General features: G+C 37.9%; 1 protein-coding gene across 1 annotated transcript in view; it reads left to right on the forward strand.

Annotated features, from left to right (window-relative positions):
- The first annotated feature begins 14324 nt into the window (after positions 1 to 14324).
- The window catches only part of ube2b (ubiquitin-conjugating enzyme E2B (RAD6 homolog)), a 37509-nt gene continuing 28234 nt past the window's right edge, over positions 14325 to 23599 (forward strand). The window contains exon 1 of the mRNA XM_051933477.1: positions 14325 to 14507. Coding sequence (XP_051789437.1) covers positions 14464 to 14507 — 44 coding nt within the window. The 5' untranslated portion in view covers positions 14325 to 14463. The remainder of the gene's footprint in view (positions 14508 to 23599) is intronic.

Genomic DNA, 23599 nt, shown 5'->3' on the forward strand with positions numbered 1-23599 from the left:
ACCGTGGCGTGATTATTGGTGCAAGATGGGCTGGTTTTGAGTATTTATTTTACTAACTGCAGATCTCCTGGGATTTTCATGCACAAAGTCTGTAGCGTTTACCCATGAATGATGCCAAAACGAAAAACATTCAGTTAGAGGCAAGTTCCGTAAAGTAAAATGCACAGTTAATGAGAAAGGTCTGGGAAGAATGGTCAGACTGATTTGAGCTGACATAAAGGCTACATAACTCAGATAACCACTCTGTACAACTGTGGTGAGAAGAAAAGCATCACAGAATGCATGACACGTTCAACCTTGAGGTTCATGGGCTACAACTACAGAAGACCATGGTGGGTTCACCTCCTGTCAGCCAAGAACAGAACGCTGAGGCTGCAGTGGGCACAGGCTCACCAAAACTTGACAGTTTGGAGGTTGGAAAAATTTATCCTGGTCTGATGAATCTGAATTTCTGCTGAGGCACATAGATGGTAGGGACAGAATTTGGCACCAATGGCTTTAATCCATGAACCCAACCTGCTCAATGCGTCAGCGTTTGCTTATAACACTTTGATCCCAATCATCATTTGAACACCATGGACTATCAAAGTAGTGTTTCTTCCCAATGAAAAGGCCTATCTGCGAGTATTAAAAGTTTTGTTGTTTGGTGAAAGTGAAATCCACATACGCGAGCGGCAGAGACGTGAAGTTGCTGGCACATAGTGCAGGCAGGGGTTTTGGCGAGTGAAGCAAGCAGGGGGCTAAGCCCCTTAGTTTTTTTAAAAAAACAAATACTATATTTAAAAATAGGAAAACCTCAGATGGTAGAAAATAGTTTAAACAGTGTGCTGCTTATCAAAATACTTCTTAAAATGTGATAAAGTTCAAAGTTTTAATTTCAAAAACACATTGCTTGACAATACTAGTGTCACAGTAATATATTTTAGATTATATAACACCGTCTTTTTTTAAAGTGAATGAAACTCCAAGGCAATTTCCACGTATAGATACTGTAAATTACTGTAAACGTTACATATACATAACATACGTTATGTGAATTTCCCCTTGGGATTAATAAAGTATCTATCTATCTATCTATCTATCTATCTATCTATCTATCTATCTATCTATCTATCTATCTATCTATATTACTCACTGCTGGAGCACAGACAAGATAATTGTCTCACTTGGGATCACACAGTAGCAAATATAAGGAAATAAGGAAATTGAAGTGGCCTTTGTATGGTTTAACATCCAGTTTCTTACTTGCTACAGCAGACTGTCAGCCTTTAGCCACCATCTTCACACTTTCAGCAGCCTATAATAATTTATAATTGAGGCAGTCTGGACTGTAGAGTATAAGACTCATAATTCAGGCTTCACCACTGACTCACTCTGCAGTGAAAAAACTATATCTTTTTGATTTGTGAGTTGATTTGGATAAAAGTTAAAATATGTACTGTATACTCTCACACTACCTAGGACATTTGCATTTCTTAGATGAAGTCCATCCATCCATTTTCCAACCCGCTGAATCCAAACACAGGGTCATGGGGGTCTGCTGGAGCCAATCCCAGCCAACAGAGGGCGCAATGCAGGGAACCAATCCCGGGCAGGGCGCCAGCCCACCGCAGGACACACACACACACACACCAAGCAAACACTAGGGCCAATTTAGAATCTCCAATCGACCTAACCTGCATGTCTTTGGACTGTGGGGGGAAACCGGTAAGTACCTGGAGGAAACCCACGCAGACACAGGGAGAACATGCAAACTCCATGCAGGGAGGGCCTGGGAAGCAAACCCGGGTCTCCTAACTGTGAGGCAGCAACGCTACCACTGCGCCACCATGCTGCCGATGAAGTCTTAAAGCATTTAAATTTTATTTTTGTCATTGATCAAGGCAAACAGACGCTAAATCTTCAAAACAAAAACAATTGTGCAGACCCATCCAAATATGACTAGCTTTATTCAAATCAGAGTCACAGGGAGATGAAGCCTACCCCAACAGTAATGGGTACAAGATCCTTGTGAATGATCACAAGATCACAAATCTTTCTAAATTAATTACACATAAACATAAATTAACTCATATTTCAATAACAATTAGGTGCCAGAAATTCCACCCATGTATCTTTAGGGTAAGTCTCTACCAGCTTTGCAAATCTGTACAATCATTTGCTCATTGCTCTTTGTAAAATTGTTCAAGCTGCTTCAACTGTGTGGGGGACTAGTAGTAGTTTTTTGGTCCTGCCATATATTCTCATTTTAGTTGACGCCGGGGTCTTTTTTGGTTTTAAGCCATAGTGGTAGGCCTCTGCCTTTATATTTTAGTTCCCTATCCTGTTGGAAGATTAATCTTTCCTGAGTCTCAAGTAACTTACAAACTGTAGCAGGTCATCCTTTTTCCTTTCAATTTTCACAGGTTTTCCAAGCCCTGAAATGAAAAATTAGTCCCATAGCATGAAGCTTCATGTTAGATGCACTCTCGGGTTGACTTACATTATTATTGCATGCCGACTGTAAAACTTAGTACAGAGACTAAAAATGTCAATGTTAGTCTTGTCATAGAACAGGCCTTTACTTGGTCTCAGAGTATCTTACATGCTTTCAGGCACTGAATAAAAATCTAGCAATAACTGTTTTCAGTAATGGCTCTCATAGCTCCAAAATATAAAGTCAGAGCCCAGACCAGTGAATGGGCCAAGATTCAAATACAGTTCTGTCTCCACCATGATTCTCCATAATGAAATCATGTCATTTTCTAACCCACTTAATACAGACCAGGGTTGGGAGGAGGCTGGAGCCAATATACCAGCTGGCATAGCAAGGTACGAATAAACCTTGGAGAGGGATCAGGATATTCTAATAATTCACTTGCTACTCTGCAATTATTTTAAAACATGACAGCAAACATAACAATTAGAATTATGAAGAACATCAATACTGTATCTGCGGTAGGTTGGCACCCTGCCCGGGATTGGTTCCTGCCTTGTGCCCTGTGTTGGCTGGGATTGGCTCCAGCAGACCCCGTGACCCTGTGTTTGGATTCAGCGGGTTGGAAAATGGATGGATGGATCAATACTGTATATAGTGATTCCAGTTCTTACGTCACTTCATTGGCTTCTAATTAAGTTTAGATCTGATTTTAAAATCCTTCTTTTTATCTATAACTCATGTTTTTTCTAACCTTACATTATAGAATATATGAATGCCTATACTCCAGAATGAAAATTTAAATCTCAAGATGCAAGCCTCCCTCATACTAAAAGAATAAATAAAACCAGTGTATGGGTGACAGCCTTTATGGCACCCAAACTCTACCAACATTAAAGAAGCCCATTTGAGCCCAGTATTGTAAAGTAACTGCTTTGATTGTCCACCACTACGTCATTCCTGCTTTTATCTTCACAGTCTTCGTGACAGCACTTGTTCTGCCTTGAAGTGGGTATGTCATCAGATATGATGAATCTAATTATATAAGTATTGGTTCAACTGAAATTATTGTGTGAGTGATCCATTTCAGAATGTGGATGATGTAGCACAGCTGACTTAAAAATATTGCTCTGTATTTACTACAAAAATAACAAGAGTTTGTCAACCCAAAGAGCTGGGGCGTGAACTTTTTATACTCCATTTAATGGTTTAGCAAACAAAAGTATGAAAATATACAGCATAATGAGGAAGCAAAATATTGAATGGGTTAGTGACAGCACCCCCTCTTGACTTGGAGTGGTATTGTTTACCTGGCTGGATCCCTAAAGATGTCCCAGTGCTAAAGAGGGCACATCCTCGACAATAAGTATTTGTTTTTGGATATAAAGTATATAATGATGTTTCTCTCTTAACTTTGTCAACATTCTGCTTTGTGTTTTTTGTTGCATGCTACATTTTATCCTATGCTATATTTTAGCCATACTACATTTGTAATTCTTTTTAGTTTACTGGGCTGCTAAGAGAAAGTACAGATAATGACCACACACCTGATGAAGGGTATACTGCCATCGTGTCTTTAACCTTCATTCGTTTTCAGTGTGGAAATAACTTCTAACTTTTTAACTGTGCAGATGCATGCTGATATAACCTATACTAACTCAATTTATCACAATTGTTTGAATTCTTACCATATTATATTCGCAAACATGTATCATGTTTTAAATTTGTAAACGGAAATACAACATTTAATGAATTTCTGTCTTTAAAGAATTATAAGAAAAACACAGCAATTATATAAATGTAATGAATTATTATTATATTATTATTATAAAGAGTTTGGGGAACTTGAAGGCAAACCCCATATATTTTGATGAAACAAAAATCAAAACGATCACAAAAATAGCAAGATTTCTTTTCAGAGGTGAGTCAATTGGTTAGACCAGCTCAAGATGGAGGTGGAACCGCTTGATAGGAAGCCATACCTGAAGAGGCAGATCCAGGGAACTGTGACTTGGAATTGACGTAACTGGTGCTGTCGGTCATCATATCTGTAAGGGAGTGAGAAGGAGAAGCATTAGGCAGCAACACCCAGAGCCGGCCCTAGACAATTTCGGGCCTGAAGCAAACTGATAAGACCCCTGCAGCTAGGGGGTCCGGGGCAGAGCTCCAGCCGCCAAGCTATTTCCTGCATTCTGAGCTGCAGAAATGCGTTTTCCCGGCATCTACAACCATCACTTTTTGACGATTTCCGTTTGACACTGACAACCGTAACCGTAACACACTGACAGGAGCCAAATTTGCAGGCTGTCAGCGCAGACTGTCGTACAAGGCCCAGAGTGAAGGGTATGAGTGATGGAGGTCAGAGCGGGCCCGCATAAATGTCTTTAGTGACGATACATTAACAGATAAGGCTACATTTTAGCCAGCTTTTGCTGTTTCCCCCAGGCAGCACGTGGAGGTAAATAGCTAGGCCAAGCACTTTTTTTTTTGCTTTTTATATTTTTTATATATTTTTTTTATTTTATGAAGATGAGATCCCCATTATTTTGTTTTTACATTTTTATTCAGTTTTAAAGCTTGTTTTCATACTTTCGAGATATTCAGATTTCCGTATAAAATAACTTACTGCCGTGGAGGCGGCAACAGGCGCGCGGGCCTGAGTGAAGCGTAATGAAAATTGGAGTGACGAGTGGAGAAGTCCACATGGAGTAATTAGGTGATGGAATATGTTGCCCGTGAATTATATATATAAAAATATTAGTAATAGAGGTTGGAGTGAAGGAGTCTGTTGCTCCATTGGGCCCTCTGCAGCAGCATTGCGCATTACAGAAAAAAAAAAAAAACCTTGGGCGCAGTGGGCCCCCTCCAGCTGTGGGCCCGAAGCGGTCCGCTAGGTTCGCTTCGCCCTAAGGCTGGCTCTGCAACACCAACCCTCTCCTCGGATCGGAATTACTATTAGATTATCCCTCACGTTGTCTTCAAAGCACACATGTGTGTGACAGAATAAAAGTAGGAACAGACAAGAGATACCAGTTAGAAGAGGCAATTAAATTCCATTTAGAAAATCTGTTGTATCAATGACTTGTTCCATTGATCCCTAGACGGCCTTTTAAGTACTTGAAAACTACAGAACCAGCAGGTTTGCTTCAAGCATTGTGAGAGAAGTTCAAACAGGGATCCCACTCTTTTTAAAAAATCACTTCCCAGGACATTTGTAAAATATTTTACGGTAAATGCTCTCATGCACCCATTAACTTGTACAGGCTTTCAAATTCCCAGTGTAACCCACTGTAGCATACCAACACATAAAAATATCTCAACAAAGCCAAAAATTAAAAAATAATGAGGGATTAACAGTTGAATAATTTATTTCATAGATTAAAAGGTCTTTGGCAAGTTAAGTCAGAACAATTAATTCTGTTTTCAACAATTATTTCAGCTTCAAACTTTGTTGCTTTAAACTCAAAATTTAAAAAAGAAATACATTAAATATTCTGCATATTTGCTAAAAAAAATGTTATCTTGCTTCACAAACTGAAAAATGTTTAAAAAAAGGCAGTGCCCCCATCTTTTTACTTGTAATATCTGCTTCTCTCATTTAAATCTAATAAACCTCAATATCCTCTCTTTTTCAACCATGGCTCTTCTGAACAAATTTGATTTGCTGTGATTTTTTTGATGTGCTGTGATTTTTCAGCTTCTTCTTCCATCTGATTCACTTCTTTTTGCATTGTTTTCAAAGCACTGTGAGAAAGATCTTTTGTTGCTTCCATTTGACTATGTCAGCTTCTTTTTTACATTTATATTTACATTTATTTGTTAAGCAGATGCTTTTATCTAAAGTGGCATACAAAAGAGAGTAAATATAATTGAATAGACATTAGTCTGGGGGAGTGCTTAGAAACAAATGTTGCAGAACAAGGTCACAAAAATCATCACCACAAGTGTAGAACTCAGAACAAAATACAGTTAGGTCCATAAATATTTGGACAGAGACAACTTTTTTCTAATTTTGGTTCTGCACATTACCACAATGTATACCAAGTATTAGAAATTAGCATTTTATTTCCAGTTATTTAATTTATCCAATTACTTTTGAGCCCTGAAATGAAGGGATTGTGTTAAAAAAATGCTTTAGTTGCCTCACATTTTTATGCAATCGTTTTGTTCACCCCACTGAATTAAAGCTGAAAGTCTGCACTTCAACTGCATCTGAGTTGTTTCATTTAAAGTTCATTGTGGTAATGTACAGAACCAAAATTAGAAAAAAAGTTGTCTCTGTCCAAATATTTATGGACCTAACTGTACAAGCGAGTTACAATTCCTAGGTTAAAAAAACCCACCAATACCAGTTAGACAGAAATTCACAGAACAACAGAGACTTCAAACACTCCTTAAAAATACTGATGTGGACAGAAGTTTGAATGTAAATGGACAACATATTCCAGGAGCTAGGAGCTATACATGAAAAGAGTCTGGATTGAGTTTTGATGCCATGCAGAGGTGGTATCACCAAATGTTCTTCATCAGCAGACCTGAGTGATAGAGAAGAAGCATAGAACCTCACAAGTGTCTCCATACAAATGGATGCTGACTCATTGAGAACTCCTTAGGCAAACACCAAGGATTTGAATGTAATATTTGCCACCACTGGGAGCCAATGTAGTGATCTGAAAAGAGGAATGCCATTTGCCCACTATGGCTGGTTGAATACCAGATGTGCTTCTGCATTTTAAATCACAAATTTTAATCATTTTAATTTTTCTTTCACCTTCTCCTTCCACATTCTTCTTTTCACCTTCCAATTCCTACAAGCCGCACATCCATGCACCCCCCACATGCTGAACAGGACCCTTAGGTATGAAATTAATCTTCTTGTTGTCTACCAAAACATCCTGGACTCTGTGCAGTGCAACGGCCATCCTCTTTTTTTTGGGCTCACCCCTGACAATCCCATATTAACAGACTACTACATTACTTCCACACTCCACCGTTACCAGTCCAGGAGACCGTGAGAATAGGCTCTTACTGTAAGTAAGTTTGAAAGGTTTTCAAACTTTGGCCTTCTTGCTTGAATATGAAAGAACTCATTCACTCTGGCTGTCATGATTTTGGCTTTATTTTTGATTTTTTTCAGCTTTTCCTTGGCCTCTAAAAATAGTGTATATATCATTTTGGAAGTATTGGAGGTCTAGTTGTTTAATAATCAGGCTGGTTTTCTGATTAAAACATTTTTGAAAATGTCTTACATTGGCACCATTTTATTTTTATTATGGGTGCTGCCATTGTTTGCTGTTTGGATGCAGGGTTGTCAGACTGTTCCTAGGTAGGATGACTGAGATTGTGTGATGCTTGATGTCATTACTACAAGCGTATAAAGGTCAGTGTCATACTGTCAACGTTTCTGGATAGAAAAAAAAATATATAAAAACCCTTGCATTATTCGTTTTAAAAGCTCTCTCTGGCTATGAATTCTCTTCTGTTTTTCGACTTTGCTTTATGTCATGTGTTTTGGCTTTGGCTGTGTGAAAGGTTCTGTTCACTTTTTCTCACATCCTGGCCTTTGTTTATTTACTTCCTGTGCTCCTGGTTATAACCTTGGCTAGATATTAAACGTGCAATCCATCTTCTAATTCCATCTTACTTCAAAATTCTGCTACCCTGTGCAGTCAGTACACTAACAGTGTTAGCTTTCAAGACTGTCAGAATCTGTTTTGTGGCACTGGCTCATATGGGAGGGGAAAAGCTTGAACTCAGTATGCAGCTTGTCACAATGTGCAAACATACAATTGCCATAGAAGAGAAGGTGCAGTAGGCTCGCCAACATTTTAGCTGCCATTTTGTCATTGCTAACTAGTGAGCACTTTGAGTAATTTTTGAGACTTGAGTACTTGGGTGTGTAAATGAGAGGGAGGTCAGTGGATTGGTGAGGATGCAAGGCAATAGAATTGGTGAAGGTGGATGAGTTTAAATCCTTGGGATCAACAGTACAGAGTAATAGGGATTGTGGAAGAGAGGAGAAGAAGAGAGTACAGGCAGGGTGGAATGGATGGAGAAGAGTGTCAGGAGTAATTTGTGACAGACGGTTATCAGCAAGAGTGAAAGGGAAGGTCTACAGGACGGTAGTGAGACCATGTATGTTATATGGGTTGGAGACAGTGGCAGTGACCAGAAAGCAGGAGACAGAGCTGGAGGTAGCAGAGTTAAAGATGCTAAGATTTGCACTGGGTGTGACGAGGATGGATAGGATTAGGAACGAGTACATTAGAGGGTCAGCTCATGTTGGACGGTTGGGAGACAAAGTCAGAGAGGCAAGATTGCGTTGGTTTGGACATGTGCAGAGGAGAGATGCTGAGTATATTGGAAAAAAGGATTTTAAAGGTAGAGCTGCCAGGCAAGAGAAAAAGAGGAAGGCCTAAGAGAAGGTTTATGGATGAGGTGAGAGAGGATATGCAGGTGATGGGTGTAACAGAACAAGATGCAGAAGACAGAAAGTTATGGAAGATGATGATCTGCTGTGGCAACCTCTAACGGGAGCAGCCGAAAGAAGAAGAAGAAGAGTACTTGGGGATTCTCTGGTTCCTAACACTTACTCTCTTATATTATACTGAGGACAAAAAAGATTCTTCAGGAGAAGTTGATAAAACTTTGTCCGGTCAGTGTATCAATTATACCATAGCAACAGTAAAATGGTTATTAAATACAGCCTTATTGACTTAAAGGGTAAGTTCAATATTTTTCAGATCGAAGCTACTGAATTTCTTCACAAACATGTTATACAGTATATACATTTACCATGTGAAATTGTGTTCTAAGGTTTAACATTATCTATAAATTTAAAACAATACATAGCCTGTCCTGACATTTTAAAATAGAATTAATGGGGCGCGGAGTGTGACCAGAAAACAAAAGCCTAAAAAGTTAACAAATATGCTTAGGTTGTGTAAACTGAGATATGTTCAGAGATTCCTCATCAAAACTGGATGAGTATGTAAACATTGCATATGGAAATGTCATAATGGAATTCACCAAAAATGTGTGGACAACTGTGTGCCTACAAAAGCAATTTTCATTACTGTATTTCCAAATAAGAAACAGTGGATCTCCAGAGACAACAAGAACTTACTGAAGGCATGCAGCACTGCCTTTCGAAATGTCAACATGGATGCATATAAAAAATGCAGAAATGAGCTTGGAAAAGAAATCATAGGGGCTTACTATCAGTAAACTAAAGGCTGAGTATAGTAACTGCAATAATTTACAAGAAATTGGGCAGGGATTAGAAATGCTCACAGATCACACAGTAAAGAATAATCCGACCTCTTATATTTTTGCCTGTCTCAATGAACTTAGTGCCGTCTATGACCACTTTGATCACGATAACAAGGAGGCCACAATTTGATTGCCTGCAACACCATATGATTCATCCTTCATTGTTTCCTAAGGAGGACTGTTATGTGAGTGAATGTTTACAAGGAATTCAGTGCAGGTGGACTCTCAGAGTACATTTCAGCTGATTTCTTCAATTACATATTTAATATTTCAAGGAGACAATCTGTGGTTCAAAACGTCAACAATCAGTCCTTTGCCCAAGAAAACAAAACTAATCTGTTTTAATAACTACAGACTAGTGGCAAACACTTCAGTTGTGATGAAGTGTTTGAAGAGACTAGTACTGGGACATATTAAATAATAAACAAGTAGTCATGATAACATCCAGCTTGCATACTGTCACAACTCACCCACAGAGAATGCCACTTCCCATGCACTTCATACTATTCTAATGCATCTGGATAGCAAAAAAAAAAAAACTGCTTTGCTAGAGTCCTGTTTATAGTTTACAGATCAACATTAAACCAGGAAGCTAATCACCAAACTCTTGAATTTAAGACTAAACTCCACCGTCTGAAACTTGATTTTGGATTTCCTAAATAACAAACCTCAGCATAGGTGGAATTGGAGCATCTCACTGTCTACGCTGACCCTCAACACAGGCACTCCACCGGGTAGTTTACTGAGCCTACTTTCGATTTCTTGTTCATCAATGCAAGTGTGGCCAGACACAGCTCCAATTCTATCATTAAATTTGCTGTTGAAAGCACAATCATAGATTTCATCACCAACAATGATGAGATGGCTTGCAGAGAAGAGGTTACTCTGCTGACTCAATAGTGTGAGGGCAAAAATCTTACCCTTAATGTTAGTAAAACCAAGCAGCTGGCCACAGACTTCAGTAAGCAGTAAGCAGACCATATTCCCATCTAAATTAGAGAAGATGACAGTTGAGAGGCTGAGCAGCTTAAAATTTTTGGGGTGATTCTTACCTATCAACTAAAGTGAATACAATATGTTTTTGCTATTGTCAGAAAGGCAAGCCAATACTTCCTCACCCTCACATGTCTGAGTAAAGCTCATGTTTCTCCATCTGTTCCCACAGACATCTACAGGTGCACATTGGAGTCCAGTATCATTGGCTTCATCACATCCTAAGTAGGTTGGTAGACTTTATTATCCCAATGGGAAATATGTTTGCTGCAGGATAGTACAAAAACATAAGACAGTGTAACATAGATGCAAGAAAATAAGCCAAAACACCTGCTAGGCTCAAGACTGTAAAACACTGATGAGGAAGGTGAAGGCAGCACAGAATATTACCAGCAGCCATCTGTTCAAGACATACAGTATCTCACAAAAGTGAGCACACCCTCACATTTTTGTAAATATTTTATTATGTCTTTTCATGGGACAGCACTGAAGATATGACACTTTGATACAATGTAAAGCAGTCAGTGTACAGCTTGTATAACAGTGTAAATTTGCTGTCCCCTCAAAATAACTCAACACACAGCCATTAATGTCTAAACCGCTTGCAACAAAAGTGAGTACACCCCTAAGTGAAAAATGTCCAAATTGTGCCCAAAGTGTCAATATTTTGTGTGCCCACCATTATTTTCCAGCACTGCCTTAGCTCTCTTGGGCATGGAGTTCACTAGAGCTTCACAGGTTGCCACTGGAATCCTCTTCCACTCCTCCATGACAACATCACGCAGCTGGTGGATGTTAGAGACCTTGCCCTACTCCACCTTCCCCACAGATGCTCAATAGGGTTTAGGTCTGGAGACATGCTTGGCCAGTCCAGCACCTTTACCCTCAGTTTCTTTAGCAAAGCAGTGGTCATCTTGGAGGTGTGTTTGGGATTATTATCATGTTGGAATACTGCCCTGTCGCTCAGTTTCTGAAGGGAGGGGATCATGCTCTGCTTTAGTATGTCACAGTACATGTTGGCATTCATGGTTCCCTCAATGAACTGTAGCTCCCCAGTGCTGGCAACACTCATGCAGCCCCAAACCATGACACTCCCACCACCATGCTTGACTGTAGGCAAGACACACTTGTCTTTGTACGCATCACCTGGTTGCCGCCACACACGCTTGACACCATCTGAACCAAATACGTTTATCATGGTCTCACCAGAACACAGGTCATGGTTCCAGTAATCCATGTCCTTAGTCTGCTTGACTTCAGCAAACTGTTTGCGGGCTTTCTTGTGCATCATCTTTAGAAGAGGCTTCCTTCTGGGACGACAGCCATGTGGACCAATTTGATGCAGTGTGCGGCATATGGTCTGAGCACTGACAGGCTGACTCCCCCACCCCTTCAACCTCTGCAGCAATGCTGGCAGCACTCATACGTCTATTTTCAAAAGACAGCCTCTGGATATGATGCTGAGCACATGCACTCAACTTCTTTGGTCGACCATGGCAAGGCCTGTTCTGAGTGGAACCTGTCCTGTTAAACTGCTATATGGTCTTGGCCACCAGAGTGTTGGCAGTCTTCTTATAGCCTAGGCCATCTTTATATAGAGCAACAATTCTTTTTTTCAGATCCTCAGAGAGTTCTTTGCCATGAGGGTCCATGTTGAACTTCCAGTGACCAGTATGAGAGAGAATGAGAGCGATAACACCAAATTTAACACACCTGAGACCTTTTAACACTAACGAGTCACATGACACCAGGGAGGGAAAATGGCTAATTGGGCAAAATTTGGACATTTTTCACTTAGGGGTGTACTCACTTTTGTTGCCAGCAGTTTAGACATTAATGACTGTGTGTTGAGTTATTTTGAAGGGACAGCAAATTTGCACTGTTATACAAGCTGTACACTGACTACTTTACATTGTATCAAAGTGTCATATCTTCAGTGTTGTCCCATGAAAAGATATAATAAAATATTTACAAAAATGTGAGGGGTGTACTCACTTTTGTGAGATACTGTATATAACACTCGTTGGCTTAGAAAGGTGAGCAGTATAATTAAAGACCTCAGCCATCTTGTACAGTCACTTTTCTTACTCGTGCCTTTTGACAAATGGTACAGGACCATCAGCACTTGCTCTAATAGATTCAGAGATAATTTCTGTCCACAGTTAGTAAGGTTGCAGAAAAGTCTATCATAATAACAAATACTGTAATATAACAAACAGTATATACAGAGTGTTTATGTTTATATATACAATATATAGGTTATATATAAAAAATATATTGTGTACATATTTCTGAATGCGTCTGGGCTTTTGACTGGAACTGTATATACTGTATATATATATAATGTGTGTAAAAATGTATACTATTGCAACAGCTCTGGACAAGTTACTTCAGCCAGGGATATGTCACCAAAAGTGTGAGCTGGCATTACATCATCAATAGCAGGAGTGCCTATAAAAATGGCAGCTCTGCACAGTCACACGTGAATTATCCAACTACAGCAGGAAAAGGCAAGCAGTCCTTTTAAGGATAGAGAGCCACCTCAAAGAGCCATGTAAAGGGCCGAAAATCCATCTATTGTGGTGATCGGCACCAATGTTACATTATGTATGCTTTTGTGTGCATTTGTCTTTTCTGGTATTGTATTATTGTCAGTTGTTCCAATAAGGCATGCAAGTGACAATTACATTGTAGTATGCATACATGGCAACAAACGTGAACTTGTTAACTAATCCTTGCACTGGCTACAGTGCTACACATCTTGTAATATATGCAATGTGTTTACTCTCAATGCCCAGTTAATCTGGACACATCTTCAAAATATCTTGATTAAACAGTGTCTGCTAAATAAGCAACAATAATAAAGTGATCCGAGCAACATAAAGAAGAAATACTTGCAGACGTCTGTCTGAATACAATATTCCATCTTCCAGATTCTTTTAAAATGCCTAAGAGGAAAATGGTAAAAATGCCACAATGGACCAAAAATAGCTGCTCATTTTCAGCCCACGTTTATCGACAACCTTCCCATTGAAAGCCATAAATAAATAAAGACGCAATTTTAGTGGATCACTAGTGAAGAATCGCTGAAAAAAGTAAAATGCATTTATCTCAAGGTCAAGTGGATGCTACTGGATTTCTTAAAAGGATTCTTCCCTGTGTTTATGCATTGAGATCCACACACTGAAAATTGTTTAGCCTGTTTTGTTAACCTCTAATCGCGTTTAATATTTTCTTTTAGTCTACTAAAAACGCGACATTACATTTATAACATTATTTGTCAATACTTAAAAGTATTCACTAAGCCGCTCCTACACATTACACTCGCAGCCGCAAAGACTTAGCGGCTTCTGCAGGCCTGCTGGCTTGGCTTGTTATGTACCGGAAGACTGCTGTCACTCAACCACAGGACTAAACCATCTAGTGGCTGTTGGAGGGAGGAGAACCCTTCTGTCACTATCGTGAATCATTTATCAATATCCGCCATAAAAAAGGGGGTAGGTTATCTAAATAAGTGGGCAATTACACTTACATGGGGTAAAATATATGTGCTAAAATGTATGCTTTAGTTTAATATATACATTTTCTTTATATTTCTGCTGTCAAATAGTGGAACGCTTCATGGTGAAGTTTTTTTTTCCCTAGCAGTTTGTGACGTCAGCCTAGTTGTTTGGAAGAAGGAGAAAAATAAAAGAGCTAAAAGAGGGGCTAGTGGATCCGCTTTTGCCGGTTCTGGACTCGCTTTTACGCAGAATATTGTGTAAGCTAAACATCTGGGAGATATGTCTACGCCAGCCAGGAGGCGACTAATGAGAGATTTTAAAAGGTAAGCCTTGCTGTGTTAGTGTCGGCGTTCATTTTACCGGCACTAGGCGGTAGAGTAGGCCCCGGCAGAGCAGGTAGGCAAGTTAGTCCAGAGGCTGCGTTCAGGCAGTTGCAGACTTGTCCTTTCTAGGGTAGAAGCGGACAGATAGCCAGCGGACGGACAGGGTCCGTGGGGTGCTTTCCGTAACAAGGGGGCGTACTGGCTTTGTCATCTTGGCTGTTTGACTTGTAATGATTTTAAGGCGGTGGGGGGGCTGTGTTTAATTTTGGGGCTGTATTTCTCTCAGTTCATAACGATGTTGGCTTCAAGCTTTGAAAGGACAGGTGTCCGCAGACATGCCAGCCAATACCGTTATTTGAAATGGGCACTTGGTCATTAAGCTGTGTGTCAGTCCCACCCCAGTGTAACTTCATTGCGTGTTTATTTTGTAAAGCGTATTTCAGGGGTTCTCTTGGGGAAGTCTGAGCGCGTGGTATTCTGAGAGGGACAGGTACTACACTACTATAGCTTGTAAGGTACCCTTCGCTTAACAGGTGACTGCATGTTATTTTTCCCATTTCGTTAAATTTTAAGAAGTACATATTTTAGTGTGTTTTCTGGAGGATATCTCCGTGGCGCAGTGTGTAGCATTTCTGGGGTATGATCTGACGCTTGGTCTTTGTGTGGATTTTAAATAGTTTGCCAGGGTGTAAGGGGGTTTTCTTTCCTTATGTTAAATAGCCGCTCCCGAGTTGGGTTAAGCAGGTTTGAGAATCTTATGTACTTTCTGGAGCAGGAATTTATTTTTGTCTGGTGCTAAATTTCATTTCAATACAGTTCCAAAGTGAAAAGTTTAACGCGAAATAAACCTCAGTCTCGGTTGTTTTTGGAGTACGCTGAAGGGAATTGTGATAGAACTGGAGAGATCAAAGCCTAGTCCCAGATCTAACTGGATTAGAGACAGTCCTTGAAAAAGATTTCTAAATTAATGCCCAAGACGTTAGAAGGGAATCCTGATCGTTACTGGTAAGCCAGATCTGTAGCCCATTGGAATAATGGAACTGCACCAACAGAACACAGGTTCATTCCATATACTCAGCAAAAGTATAAGTAAGCCACAGAGATGGATCAAAACACCAATTAATTTCCAGTAGTTCTCTTCGCATAATCTCTGTGGTTGGTAAACTTTTTTTGTGCAGAAGTGACTGGAGGAGACCGCTGCTTCCAGTACATATTCTATAATTTTAGGCACTTTTGCTTAAAGCAGGAGGAATGGTAGAGTATAACCGGGCAGTATCGTAATCAAATTTGGGATTGCCTTTATTTTTAAATGAGATCCCAGGGTTGTGCCAATGCTATCAAGATGATTCTAATTACCAAAATTCATCATAACAGTATGTATTGTAAGACACTGACCTGTGATCGATAATACGGCACAGTACTACGTCAGTTCATTTGAAAAATGTTCACAGTATTATAACATGTCAGGTTCTGTGTGTGTTTTTTATTTAACTTTAAAGTGGTATTTCATTATACTGTTGTAGTGTCTTAGTTGTTTTTGACTGCATTTCTAGTGGTTGGTGTTGCTTCATTATGATTTGAGAGACCCGGGCATTTTAGCTTTGGTTAGTCTCAGGGTTCTTCACCTTTTAACTCCCATATACAAAAGAGGTGTTTGTGGTTTTAATAAATACCTTTAAATTGTTCCTGTAGGAGTAATAGTATGTGCATAAGAAGGTGTCCCCTACCTTCAATGGATTGGCTAATTGGGTTAGAAAATGGATGATGGATATGTTTAATGCAATAGTAGAATGCTTTTTCTTTTGTCATGCAACTGAAGTATTTTTGATTTATAAGTGCAGGCATGCAGTTGGAAGTGATTTATATCAAGTTATACTAGTTAGTTACTAGAAGTACAGTTAGTTCTAGAAAATATTTCCATTTTTTGCTTGGCTGTAGTTTACATTACAGTTGATTTTAATATTTTGTTTTCACATTTTTAAAATTTTGATATAGAAGTCTGAGATTTAATTAAAAGCATAGTGGGCTGACACTTGTGGAAGTAATCAACAACCTTTTCTGATTAGTTTTAGATGCTTATCAACATTTATTTGATGGTACACTTTGGTTTTGTGGAAGAGTGTAAATGGTTAGTTGCATTTGTAAATGCAGGCATCCGTCAAATAAGTCAGTCCTTTAGGCTAGTGGTTCTCAATATTTAATCTTCAGAGCCCCCTGTGGCTGCAGATTTTTGTCCCAATCAATTTCTTCTCTTAACTGGACTCTTCTCTTAATTAAGCAAGCTGTTATTTGTATGTTTTTCACAACCATCCAGAAATTACAAACTGGCTATGCTGTATTTTTACTCTTATATGTGTTATTTCTTATAATTAATTCTTACCAGTTTGTTTTAAATATAATTTTTTAAATGTTCTGGTTATATAGACAATTATTTAATAATAAGCACACAAGTGAGTATTCCTAAAATAGTTGCTCCTTTTAGTGTCATTTGAGCTGGTGTCTACTCTGTTCAGCATTGCCAGTTTTCAGATACAATTAAAGCTAAATCCATGGAAAAAATAAAACAAAGCATTTAAAAATAAAGATACAAATATGTTTTAATTTCCAATAAGTATACATCTGATGCTACTGCACCTTTTAAGATTTTAAACGGAGGGGGGAAGGGTCAGCTGTTTAAAACAATTAGGTATATTGAATAATTGATAATTGGGAAATTGGGAAAAAAAGACTGAAGACTGAACGTTGTGAACCATTGGCTTAGGCAATCAAGCTGGAGTGCATCACCCCAGCTTTCTGGAGAAATGTCCATATCGTTTTAAAATTACAAGCCTGGTTTTTGTGAGTAAATTGTTTGCTTGTGAGTTAGTAGTTACATTTAATACACTAGGTTTCACAGAAGCAGTTACAGTGTAAGCCTCCTGTCAAAATTAGTTAACCCAAGGGGTGTTCTAAAACATTCATTTTTCAAACCTTTCATACTGTAGGAAATTAAGAATTCAGTCTTTTTCATGATATGTTGTCATTTTGTTAATATTTTTTATAATTTTTTTTTTTGCTTTGAGTTTTTTTTTTTTGTTAAGCAATGTGAGTATTTTCTTATGCCTTTTGTTCTTCAGTAGAATTTCTTTTTATTAAGGGTTCAGGTTTTTGTTGTAAAACAAGTCCAGTCTAATAACATAAGTAGCATCAGAAAGCCTGCATATATTCATGCCCAGTAGCCTTTCTGTTAACAGCCCATAGGTTAATCTGTGAATAACCACATTTTATTAAATGATGATTGCCAGGACAAACTGTAATTTTAAATGGCACATGAATTATCGGTTTTGTGATGTTTGATAAACAAACAGCAGCTTCAATGTTACAAATTATCATTAACTCATTCAAGTTACATCAGAGTAAAGTTTACTGTAACGTTACTAGCTTCAGACATGAATGTTCTCTTTGCCTTATGTGCCATTGTGGTATTGGCCATGTGCACTATTTGTTTTATCCACAGAGCATCCTTTCATCTGTCACATTTCCTTTTCTGGTTCTGTTGAATTTTTTTTTTTTTTTTAAACTTGTAATGCTATAGTTTTAATAATTGTTTTTGGCAGGTGTTGGTATGAGGGGCATTACACCATAGCCTAGTTAATTGAAATATTTAACATCTTTAATCTGTTTCCCTGGGATCCTATTCCTTTAGCACTATTACTTTAATGTACCTTTCTTAACCTTGACCAAACATCCATTCCTCAGTGCCTTTTATTTATAACCACCCTGTTCAGGTTAGAATTTTCTAATAGAATGTAAATGTTTGTGAATTTCCCCTTGGGATTAATAAAGTGTCTATCTATCTAGAAAAATATGTTTTTTGGAAAGGGCAATGGTTGAACATGACTTTTAATGTTTAAAATATGAGATACTTTTAGTTAAGGTGACTTAAGTGTGTTTAAAAAAAAAAAAAAAAATATATATATATATATATAAAATTTGCTGAAGTAGTTTCCATATCTTTATTGGTGAAATGGCAAGTAGTTATAATTGCTCATGGCTTCAGAGGCTGGTGATATTTTCTAAATCCAACTATTGTATATAGTTCTGCCATTTACAACTGGAAAATGTGCTATAGACTTGAGAACGTCCCTCAGTTGTAATTCAGGATGACATTATTGTGTAGCTTAAAGATAAGGATTAAACTGAGATCAGTATTTAAAGCACCTTTTGTGTGGCCAGAGTGAAATGATGCAATGAAAATCCCATAAAATACAGGCTTGTTAAGTTTAAAGAAAATAAAAAATTAATTTTGCCAAAATGTAGTTCTGAACTTATACTTTCGAGCACTTGTAGTGGCAGCAGCCGCAACCTAAGGTTGGAGGGGAATATTTTACACATAGCAGGAAAATTGCTCAAATATACAAATGAAGAAATCCAGATTTTTGTTCTGGAATCTTAGAATAATTTTTCTTGCTCTTTTGATTTATGCCCTTAGGCTATTTAAAATCATTTCATTAAAATCAGTTTTTTTTTTTTTTTTTTTTTTTTTTTTTTTTAAACCAAAGCAATTTTCAAGCAAGGCCAGATGAGTTGTAAATGAAAATAAATGGTGTTTCCATGAGCACCCAAATACTCTTACCTTCCAGGCATCAGTTGATCCATGTACAGGACCCTTGTATGTGCAATATCCCTGCATAATCCTTTAAAAGGCAAACGGATGATACTCTTGCAGTGCCTCCTTTTTGCAGAGCCTTCGGTTAAGGGGTGTGCTTTTGCTAGTTTATCTTATTTAGTTTGCTTGTTTATCAAAGTTCAGTGATGGTAGGAGGCAATACTAGCGGGGGCGGCAGTGCCTTTTTATTTAAACTTTTTTTTTTTCTTTCCCCATCTTTACCTTACACAGTGCAAATTACTTCACTACCAACAGCACACAATATAATATTTCCATTTAAATGTACTGTGAGATTTTTATTATGCAACTGTGCACTTACACACACTATAAACAGTACTCTATACATAACTAATAACTAATACATTTTAGACTGAAATTTTAACTGCTTATTTGAATGAGTTATATAACAAGTACAATCACACAATTTTATGAAAAATATGGATGAGGAGGCTAGTGACAAAGGTGTGGAAGGCATCAGTGGAGCAATGCATCAGAGTGATTGTGTATTAACTGTGTTTGTAAAAAGTACAGATAGGGTGGAATTCCAAAAACAGATAAAGTACCAGGAATACCAGCCTGGTGGATGATGCATCAGGGATTAATGGATGGACCCATGGAAAAGTGCTTTTGGAAATAAAACAACTACAGTGAATATTCCTAAATTAAATATTTTGGGGATTAGCCCTTTAAGTTTCCTGGCTCTTATCATTTGGTTAGATACTGTAGTAATTCTAAACTGCAGATACTACATTTGGCTTTAACATTTATTGTCTTGCGTGGAGTCACAAATGAGGAAGCGTCCTTATGTTTTTCTTGTTTTTTTTCTTTTTTTTCTTCTCTTTTTCTCTTGTTTTCTAATGTAGCTGTGGCAAAACACAGTAATTGTATGTAAGGGCATAAACTAGATAATTTTCACTTAGGACAATATCCAATTAAATGGATTTTAGGAGGTTTGGAACAACTTCGCTGGCCCCAATTGGTCCACCCAAGTTGCATTGGTGACAGCTTTGTTGTTTAGTGTTGCAGTTTTCATTACATATAACATTTTAATCACTTCTTGAATACGTTTTACCTGTGCAGGGTACTCCGATTCAATATTAGAGTATTGCCATCCCAAAAAAATGCAAATAATGAGCATGACATTATCGGGGAACTGGTTAACTACCACAGAGCTACATTCAGAGCAATTAGTAACACTAGAAGTACTTTTTCTATTATTTTCATCTGTCATAATAATAATAATATTAAGATAAACCATGAAAACACAGATCTCTGGTTCTCAAATAAATGTGGTTTGAATAGAGGAAGCTGAGCTTTTCCATTTTGCCAAGACTATTTTTTTTTTTTTTTTTTCTTTTTTTCACTGTAGAAAAAATAAAGCTTCACAGATTTCACTGGTCTGATTTTTCCTTCTTTCTATTAGGGAATTGTTCACCATGGCCTGATTGATAAACATAATTTTTAAAGTTGATTTTGAATTCAGCAGACATATGTAGCCTGTGTCAGGGGATTATCAATACATGGGTTTTTGGGGGTTGAGATTTTATTACAATAATCTTTTTGTGCCCACCAGCAAGGCTCAGGGCAGATGGCATCACTTTTTTTTTGGCCATGTCAGTTTGTCAACCAGTTTAGTTTGCTAAGAGTGGCACAAGCTCCAAATTTTTTTTGTTTTTTTTATTTTGTAAAATGTATTATACCATAAACTTTCGATTAAGACTGAGAGCAAGGTTCTAGACCAAGTTTTTTGCAGGTACCAGAAGGGTGCAGGGCTGTACGTGACTGATGGTCTGTGGATGTCGTAGGTATCATTCTTCCTATCATGCAATGTGCTTCTCTAATGTGTTTTACACTCGGCAGGTGTTACTGCTGTTCATTTTCTTTCTGCCATGGCACCTTCTTGATCAGTTTACCATAAGAAAGACTCGAACCTTGATGCCTTTTGCAGAGGTTGCTCCCACTTCACTAGCATGTTTCATGTCATAATTTCTGATTAAGACCAAGATTAATGTGCTAGTCCCAGTAATGTGCAAATAATCATGTGACAGACACACAACCTTTAGTATTTTATGCATATAGCCAAGGATTTGGGTATTGTTGCTCAAATTTGTGAAAAATCCAAGTGGTCTCTTTACTTGAAGTTCTTCTATACGGACTGGCAGTTGTTGTATAAGCTTGTAGTTCTGGAGTACTCGCAGGCAAATTGTAGTCCAGCTGTTTTCCTGGTTATTAGTAAATCTATCATAATTTGCAAGTAGAAGCATATCACATTTTGAATTCCTACTCAACAAACTAGATTTCTGTCACTCGGAGAACATTGGAAAAACATCTAAGAGGAACCTATATTTGTGCGATAATTTTGGTTTTTAGCTAGTTTTTTTTTAATCATTATTTTTTAATAGGTCATTTTTTGCCAGTGTAGAGAGATCACCTTGTTGCTACTATGATGCTGTGTGTTCTATTCATACACTAGCAAAATACCCACGCTTTGCAGCGGCGAAGTACTGCCTTAAAATTTTTATTAAGAAGAAAAGTTAACCTTTTTAAACTGAGGGAAAATATACCAATAATTATTTGTTAAGGATCTGTTTGTATACCACATTGTCAGTTCGGCCCTCCGGTTGTAATATGACCAAGCTGTGCGCTGAGCTTACTCTTGAGCATGCAACATACAGTTGGCGATGTGAAAAGCAATCTTGCCCCAAATCAATGCCAACCTTTTGTAGGGTCTGTCCCTGAGACTTATTAATTATCATTGTGAAGCAGAGCCTTACTGGAAATTGGAGGCGTTTGAATTGAAATGGGAGATCAGAGGGTATAATGGGGATGCGAGGAATAAAAACTCTCTCCCCTGAGCCACTGCCAGTAAAAATAGTTGCCTCAATTAGGTTCTTTTGCAGACACGTGACCTGAAGTCTCGTGCTGTTACAAAGTTTCGGTGGCTGTAAGTTTCTCAGTAACATTATTGGTGCCCCAACCTTCAAAATTAGATTATGCTCAGGAGTGCCCGGATGATTCAGAGTGTGGAGAAACTCAACCAGATATTGCACCGCGTCTTCCACTTATACAACTGAATCCACAGACTGATATGTTTTCGGTTGTGAAGGTAGTTCTTGAATTAAAATGTGGTTTATAGTCGTAGTCATGTCATTTCTTTGTGTCAGGATAGCTCTCTCCCTCAACCATGACATGTTGTTTTCGAGGATATTTCGTAGATTGGGGTAAACATTTTGAAGAAGGCTTTGTAAGAGGCATTAGCAGTTGTCCAAAGGTGTAAAATATTTGGCCATTTCGGTACCCTTGAAAGCGACAACCGAACAATTCAGCGGCAGCCATCAACTCACATGCAGAACCATAGGTGAAGGGCTTAAGCATTTCACTCTTATAGTGCTCCTGTGTAGTATAATTATATACTATTTTCCTTCTTTTTTTTTGTTTTGTTTTTACTATTTAGTTGTGTTCGCTTAAATAATTTATCCTCAAGCACCCTCAACTTGTAATAAGTGGCCTTATTTGTCTAGAGCATATTTCTCCAAAAATCCAAATTTGTAGTGTAAAATCATTTATGCTTTTATGTTCTTCTTTGAGAGCAGGGGTTTTCTTACTTTCAAATGCAATGGAAAATCTTTCAGTATGATATATTTCATTAGGTCACTTTAACACAAAACAATATTGTAACAATATTTTGTGTAATAAGCTATGATGAATGTCACTTGTAATTTAAGTATAAACATTTTTAGACACATTAAAATTATTGTAAGTGGTTTTTAATACATATCCAAAAATAGATACAAATTGAAATTTTAAATAAAGAAAAATCAGCCTAAATTTAATTCTTGGTAACTTGAATAAATATGTAGCTTAATTAGGATTTCAAATTTTAGTGGCAGGAAAAAGCTCTATTGCAGGTCAGTCTTTTGCTTTTGTTATCTACAGCTCTTGAAGCTGACCTAAAAAGCCCTCTACGGACTACACTGGGGCACAGTGCTGACAGAGGCTTTCATGCTAAAGTACCCAAAGAAGGGAATCGGGCCATATTGCTTGCCCGGCAGTGAAAGCTTTTACTTGCATGTTTTCTCAGAATAGTGAAAGTAATACAATACCAACAAAAGACACACACAAGAACATTTTTAAAGCATGACATTCTTATAACTGTTATGCTTATAATGTGCACATGAAAATTGCAGCTTTAATGAAGTTCACACTCGAAAGGACAGCTCTTCACAAAAAAATGAGGATCTCTGCGCACACCACAAACTGACTTAATCACAGAGAAAGCATTCTAACATTTTATGCAATTTTATCCACTTGCCCTTCTGATAGAAATTCTTAGATTTGCCCTGTCAAAGGATTATTTTTTTTTGGTGCACGTGAAGTAGCGTCAATTGCATGTGTGTTTAGTATTGTTGAAATGCACAGACCTAGACAGCAGGTTAATTTCATT

This window comes from Erpetoichthys calabaricus, chromosome 11 (genome assembly GCF_900747795.2).
Source record: "Erpetoichthys calabaricus chromosome 11, fErpCal1.3, whole genome shotgun sequence".
In the NCBI taxonomy this organism is placed as follows: Eukaryota; Metazoa; Chordata; class Cladistia; order Polypteriformes; family Polypteridae; genus Erpetoichthys; species Erpetoichthys calabaricus.